Source organism: Bicyclus anynana, chromosome 23, assembly GCF_947172395.1.
Source record: "Bicyclus anynana chromosome 23, ilBicAnyn1.1, whole genome shotgun sequence".
In the NCBI taxonomy this organism is placed as follows: Eukaryota; Metazoa; Arthropoda; class Insecta; order Lepidoptera; family Nymphalidae; genus Bicyclus; species Bicyclus anynana.
In genome coordinates, this window is record NC_069105.1 from 6,464,949 (window position 1) to 6,472,479 (window position 7,531).

Below are 7,531 nucleotides of genomic sequence, written 5' to 3' on the forward strand. Positions count from 1 at the left end.
GCCCTGAACTAAAACAATTTATAACGTCGCAATCAGTCGCGCGTTATTACTGCTCGTTCGGAGGTATTATTGTTGTTACAAACCAACGTACTCTGAACCGGGGGCTCTTGACTTTCATAAAATGTTATGGTTTTCCACTTATTACATTTTTCCCTCTAGTTATTGAATAGATGCGGCTTAAAATCAACAAATGTAAAGTTTTTTGCAATAAATAACAAAATAAATCATCTAGACATACAGGGGGCTCGGGAGTTTTTCCCATAACTTCAAGGTGTTGACGAGTCCAATTATAGGAGCCGAACTACATAACTAATATTTTTTTGAACTAAAAAATAAACAGTTTTTATGTTTTTGTACAAAGTAATTCAAATAATTCTAACTATCCATGTATTACACACTTTTATCTATCCTTGCATTTTAAAATACGTAAAACTTGGTTAAGTCATAATGAACTATTTTTATGTCATGTTAACTAATTTAAATGTTAACCAATACTAATAATAATAATGTAAAACTAGTCTCCGTTGATAACAAAAAATACTCGTGAAAGAATTATTTCGATACGTTAATTAATTCCCGAGATATAGAATTTTAAAATGAGCGCGCGGTGATCAGGGTACCTACTATCAACTATTATAGCGACTCAATTAAAGACCTAAACTGAACTGCTTTGCTTTTTCCTACCATGAAGTCCTATAACCGACCAATTGACGCTGTCACGCAATAAAAACCTAAATTGATCCGCTAACGGCATCCATTCAGTCTGTTTTACGTACTGTGAACTTCTAATGTAACCTAAACTGAATCGTTATACTGTCAAAGTGAGCCGACCAAATAAAGTTACTTTTATTGTGGCTTGAACTGAATCGCTTTCACGTAATTTATATTATTTAATTGAATATAAATTAGTTAGTAGCAAGTACTTTGCTTAGAAATACTTTTTTGAACAGTGTTATAATGTCTGATGAACTAATAATCTTTGAATTTCTGGAATACGACAATGAAATAAACACTGAGCGTAAACAAAGAAGACGCTTCATACGGGAACAATCGGATCCTTTCAGTTTGGAGGATACGGAATTTATTAAACGGTATCGTCTTTCTAAGGAATTGGTGATAAATCTATGTGCCGAATTACAGCCAATGATTAAAAAACCGACAAAATCGACAGATTTGTCGATAGAAACAAAGGTACGTAAATACAGTTTATACTGCATTCAGTGACTTCATTTACGTAAGTTGGCAAAGTTCTTGTGGTTTTTGTGTCAGACAAAATATGTAGAGACAAAATATTATTAACAATAGGTATTGTAATAACAACTAAAGGTGTTTTTTTTTTAGGTTTTGACTGCATTGTCTTTTTACGCAACAGGGTCATATCAAAGGCCAATAGGAGACATTACCGCTCATTCAATGGCACAGCAAACAGTTTCTGCAGTCATAGCTGAGGTTACTAGGTGCATTGATACCCCTGCGATGAGAAGGAAATACATTTCTTTCCCTAATTCCTTAGAAGAGAGAAATAAAGTTAGAACAAGGTATGGTACCCATCCCCCATATTGAAACCTAATACTTACTAATAGACTCAAAAAAGTAAGATAGAAATTGGAAATACTTACTCAGGTAAGTACATTGAAAAAAAATATTTTTATCTAAAAGATATTATATGTATAATATAGTTTAATCAACAATGACATTATATAGGTGGGTACCTAAATGATATTAAAAAAATTTCAGGTTTTATCAAAAATTAAATTTTCCTGGGATACTTGGCTGCATTGACTGTACACAGGTTGCAATCATTAGACCGTCTCAAAATGAAGAAAGGTTTTATTGTAGGAAGCACTATCACTCATTAAATGTTCAGTTGGTAAGTTAATGCAGTTCAATCTTTATCACTAATTGTAATCTCTCTTTCAGGCTCCCATTTATATTTATTACTAGCAAGTGGAAAATGAAAAAAGAACATTATTTATAACTATGTATTAATACTTAGTATAAACCTAAATTTTTAATGTGCCTACTTATATAAATAAAGATTTTAACACAATATCCTTTTTATTCCACAATTATATGTTTAATTAACCGTTTTTACATAATGTACCTAATTACTACAGATTTGAGATGCTGATATGAATATAACAAGTGTTGACGCTAGTTATGGTGGTGCCACCCATGATTCATTTATTTGGAATGTTCATCCTTTAAAATTATTCTTAGAAAATCTTGATGAAACAACATGGTTACTGGGTAAGAATTAAAAGTACTTGTATCTGCTAAAAAACTCATGATTAATTACATTAATATTAATAACAATAATATATTAATCCAATTATTGAACTATAACTTTAACACATTAAGAAAGCAAAATATTGCTTTTAGTAATAATTAAGGATTTAAAAATAGAATAAAATTTCTTTTTTGCAGCTGATTCAGGTTACCCATTGAGGAAATACATGATGACACCCATTGTCAATGCTCTTCCTGACACACCAGAGAAACATTACACAGATTTACAAATAAGAACCAGGAATGTAATTGAAAGGACAATTGGACTCTTAAAAGCTCGTTTTCGATGTCTTTTAGTGCATAGAGTATTGCATTATCAACCAAGAGTTGCAGCTTCCATAGTGAATACTTGTGTAATTTTACATAATATTTGCAACAAAGCAAATATGCCTGTTTCTATGCTGAGCAACGAAGATGTGCTGCAACAGGCCCAAATGCAGTTAAGTTCAACTAACAATGAACACACTGTTAACAATAACCAAGGTCTACAGTTCGGTGTTAACTGCAGAAATAACCTTATACTTCATCTCTGGGACGCTCGACATACCTAAAACAATAAGTTTATATTTAATATAAAATAATTGTAACATAACTTTAAGATTTTGTAAAGTGGTCATGTTGATAACATTGTATTCAGAAATAATAATATATGTGATGCGCGTATTGTGAGAAGGTTCCTCACTCTGGGGCCCTAACCACAGGTTGCTTCGGCACTCAAATGTCCCGCGGTTATTTTTATTATACATTTTCAATAGTTTGAGAATTTAAATAAACTATCGTGAGTTATTCATATTAATTGATTATGAAACACGACTAAAACTCACGTGATATTCATTCACGGATGTCCGACTTTGACGTTGTATCATATGAGTTTTAGCTGTATTTCATAATCAATTAATATTTTTATAGTGTTTTGTATTTTATATATTTAACATTATTGAAATTAAAGAAGGGCAAATGAATAGTAGTATTTAAGTTCCTAATTTTATAATATTGTATGTACCTAAATTACATTTAGTGTTGAGTAAGTAGTTCATTTTTAAATTATCTAGTACACGTTTAAACATAATTTGTAGTTTTTATGCATAGTTGTAGTTGTTGTATAGTATATTTTTAATTTACTTACTTGCATTGTAAAAATGAATATCTAATTTTAATATAAAAATACATAATTATAAACAGTCACCTTGACAAAAGCATTTCTTTTATTCCTCTTATTTCTTCTAAAAGTTTTATCAAAGTATCTCTGTTGGCTTCTTCTATTTCTGCCCTTCTGTCGGATATCCTAATAAGCTCTCTCCGAGCCGCATCTTGCGTCAATGGGGTCACGCGGCGTCTGCGGCGACGTGGTGAGCGTCTAGGAGTGCTAATGGGAACTGGTCTAGGAGTTACAGCCCTGGGGGGAGTTGTAGGTAATGGAGGTGACGTTGGTAAAGGATGTGATTCAGGTTGAGGAGGTGATAATCTTGATGATGATGGTCCAGGTCCAGGCTCTTCTTCCAATATCACCATCGGCAAGTCCAATATGCTTTCAGAAACTACTGAATTAGTTGCTTCTGAATTAATAAAGTTTGTAGTTTCATTTAATGTCTGAAAAATATAATAAGTTATGTGAGAAATCAATTCAATGCTCTATCAAACAAAATTGGATATAAATATATGCAAAAACGAACTTACTTCCAATGGCTCTACCCTTGTTCCTGGCAGGCCAGAGCCAAAATCTTCTCCTAAGATATAGAGAAACTTATTCTCTATTTCAGTTAAAGCGCGATTCAAAGGAGCCCCTCCGCCTGTCTGCTGGTGTGATGCTCTAGCAGCTACAGCCAACTTTTTCAATTTAGACTTGTAGTCGTTCCAGTACTAGTAAAAAGAATATTACATTATTTGTGGATTTGGAGTCATATGCCAAAACATTTATTGAGATAATTTTATTTTATTATATAAACTGTCAACCCACGAGACCTATATACACCACTTCATTGTTATGATTTTAAACAATTACCCAGCACGCTAGTCTGCTATGGGTTGGCAAGTGATAATGTTTGACTCTGTAGAGCTCTCAGCAAGATTTCGTTTTATTAAACAAGTTAATCATCTTAATATATTGTAGATATTTATTTACTCACTTTACTCCATCCTTTCCAATCTTTTATAGCGCCATCTCCATGCGAATTCAAATTTTGGGCTATATTCTCCCACATCCTTTTTGAAAAATCTCTAGCTTGGGACGTTTTATTATAGCCTGTAGCTATACCTTTGTTGGCATTTAAAAATTCCCATAACTGCTCTAGCTGACCGTAGCTAACTCGGCGTCTCGATGTTTCTCTGTAAAAAAAATCCACTTAAAATTCTTTGGCTCAAGTGGTAGGTACGAGTAAGTATAGATGCACTTTTATGCGTAACTGTAACACTATGCAAATACTTACGCCATAATATCAATTTACTTGCTATCACTATATAAACACTACACCATACACTGTTTTTAAATAAATTTAAAAAATATGTTTAACTAACTTTTTAAAATTAATTACAAATACAAATTTCGCGCCTGTCTGATATCTGATGCCTCCGATCTAAAAATCTGTCAATTGTCAATGTCAGTTAACAAAGATGACGTTTAACAAGATGTGTTCATAAGTTGCATACATTTTGTCCGAATAACATCACTCAAAATATTTTAATTATATACAAAAAGTCCTATTAACTAAACTCTACTATAATAAAATTGATATATTTTGTATTTTTACGCTTCTTACTGCTATTATTACTCATTTAACTTAAAACTAAACAAGCTACATCTTGCCGTCGATATAATTTACTACGTTCGGAACGCAGCGCATAGTTTTCGAGAGAAAGAGACAAACTTATGCAAGACTTATATAGCGTTGTCTCTTTCGCGCGCATTTCGACCCAACTGCAGATCATAGACAAACCTCGATCATTCATTCACGATACACGATTCAAATGCGATTCAGTTTCGGAGATGTCATGGTACGAAATGAAAGCGATTCAGTATAGGCACTGAAGTTGAATAGCGTCGGAATTGGATCGCTAGGTTAAAGTTGATAGTAGGCCTGCTGCATACCTACCATCAACTATAATAGCGACTCAACTGCAGACCTAAACTTGCTTCGATTTTTCGTACCACGAAGTCCTATATCCGACCAATTGACGCTGAAGCGAAAAATAACCTAAACTGAGTCGCTAACGGAATCCATTCATACGCCTTCTCGTACTATGAAGTCATCTTGTAACCTAAACTGATTCATTAAGCTGTCAAACTGAGCCGACCAAATAAAGTTACTTATATTGTGGCTGGAACTGAATCGTTTTCACGTATTTTACTTATAATTGATTAAAAATTAATAAATTAGTATTAGTATTGGTAAATAAATAATTTCTGGAAGCTTGTAGTGATGTTTGATAAATAATACTTTTCGATTTTATGAAAAACGATAGTGAAATAAATAGTAAGTACGCGTAAACAAAGACGACGCTTCATTTGGAAACAAAAGGATCCTTTGTTTAATTTATAGTGGATGTCTATAGAAGTGGTGCTAATTTTATAAGCCGTATGTGCGTAAACAAAAAAGCGCGTAATGTGGTGCAGTGTATTTAGTGAAGTAATTAAAATGGAATGCGTGTAGCAGGTAAGTGCAGTGTATTAATAAAAAATAGGTACATTGTGCATTCTGTGCCAGACAAAAGTTTCATAAAATAATATATATTTAAACAACTTTTTGACAAAATATTAGGGCCAAATGTTCTGGCTTAAGAAGTGTAAACATAGATGTGGCGAACTACCTCTAAGTCTCGTGTTTCTCTGTAAAAAATACCACTTGAAATTCTTGTATTGAAGTGGTAGTTAGGTACTTCTGTCAGTCCACCTACACTGCGTAATAAATCGTAACTGATATTATACTAACAGCATACATTGTTTGTTAAGTAATTTAACTATAATATTAAAGCTAAACTAACAATTTTAAGTTAAAACCAAAGTAAATTCAAAGTTCGCGCTTTTCTTTTGACTTTTTGTAGCGTTGTCTCTCTCAAACATATTGCTATTCAACCGCAGATCAGAGACAAATGTCGATCATTCATTCACAATAGACGATTCAAATGCTATTCAGTTTAGGAGATGTCATGGTACGAATTAAAAGCGATTCAATATAGGCACCGAAGTTGAATAGCGTCGGATTTGGATCGCTAGGTTAAAGTTGATAGTAGCCCTTCTGTTAAGAAGGTGAGTATGTGAATGTGAAGGCTTACTGTCATAAAAAGGGAGTTGTCTCGTTTTAGTACTATTAAAATATGGTGGCCTGTCAGAGTCAGCGCAGACTGCACTTAAGGACTAGATTTCAAAAATTGTTCATCAAAACTGTAGTTCTGTCGATGGAGAAACATATTAAATATCAGGACTGTATCGTCCCTTGGGTCTATTGACACACTCTACACAATAAGCAGTATCTGACGCTAACAAATCCACTACTGGAGCCATTCACATAATAAATAAAAATAGTAAAAGATGTCACCATGGAACGACTGCGTAGTGTAGCAGAGCGTTAAGCGTGGCCTGGGAGATGTTGTGCCGTGGCCAGTATTACACAGACTTAATAAAAGTAGAAATTTTTGGATTAGTTACAGAAATTTAATTGGCCGTGTTCCACCTTTTCTCGTTACATAAGCTACAACTGTTCGATTCTGACTGTAGCATTAAATAAGCATTTCGCGGCTGCTGTTGCTGACGATTGATCGCTGCGTAGACAGCATAAAACTCCCTGCGACCGAGTTGCCAGGATTCGGTGAGATGTTGTCAACTTACTTGCTATCTTTTTGAGCGCCTTATCCTATATTGTAACCATCGGTCGTAAGTGTGAAATGGGGTCCGTGTGAAGAGCTGGACGCCTTTTTCATCCATCATCCATCCCATATTCGCCAGAACTAGTCCTGATTTTCTTCTGACCGTGAGGGATGTATTTCGCGATTTATCTATTTATATTGCTGCACCGTTCAACAATGTGACCTTCAAAGTACGACAAATGAGGCAAATTTAGGTCTCCCCATTAGGAACTAGGCCTGTTTAAGGTAACAACTGCACACTTCAAAATCTGTTTTGTAATGCCATGCATGTAGCGTAAGGCGATAGGGTTCTGATAGGGATTCGAAAATGCTCAGTGTATTGTCCTCGAAGCATGATGAATGAGGCAAAGTTGAGTCCCGCCATTAGGAACTGGGCCTGTCT

The 7,531-nt window shown here is 34.1% G+C and overlaps 1 protein-coding gene and 1 non-coding gene across 2 annotated transcripts; one reads left to right on the forward strand and one right to left on the reverse strand.

The window, feature by feature from the left end:
* The first annotated feature begins 614 nt into the window (after positions 1-614).
* Positions 615-2,691, forward strand: LOC112051122 (uncharacterized). Its single transcript, XR_008252033.1, has 5 exons — positions 615-1,191; positions 1,342-1,538; positions 1,738-1,870; positions 2,118-2,250; positions 2,428-2,691. It is a non-coding gene; the product is annotated as an uncharacterized LOC112051122 (transcript).
* Positions 2,692-2,697: 6 nt separating this feature from the next.
* Positions 2,698-6,308, reverse strand: LOC112047084 (myb-related transcription factor, partner of profilin-like). Its single transcript, XM_052888703.1, has 5 exons — positions 4,716-6,308; positions 4,416-4,614; positions 3,967-4,149; positions 3,476-3,879; positions 2,698-2,836 (listed from the first exon to the last, which is right to left on the reverse strand). The coding sequence occupies exons 1-5, from the start codon at positions 4,718-4,720 to the stop codon at positions 2,806-2,808; spliced, it is 822 nt and encodes a 273-aa protein (XP_052744663.1). The 5' UTR covers positions 4,721-6,308; the 3' UTR covers positions 2,698-2,805.
* Between the last annotated feature and the right edge of the window lie 1,223 nt (positions 6,309-7,531).

Excerpts from the sequence above, each read along its gene's own strand:
- LOC112047084 (XM_052888703.1), bottom strand. Across the intron at positions 4,150-4,415 it reads ATTGGAAAGGATGGAGTAAA|TACTGGAACGACTACAAGTC; the intron begins GTGAGTAAATAA and ends TCTTTTTACTAG. Across the intron at positions 2,837-3,475 it reads AAAGAAATGCTTTTGTCAAG|GTATGTCGAGCGTCCCAGAG; the intron begins GTGACTGTTTAT and ends TTATTGTTTTAG.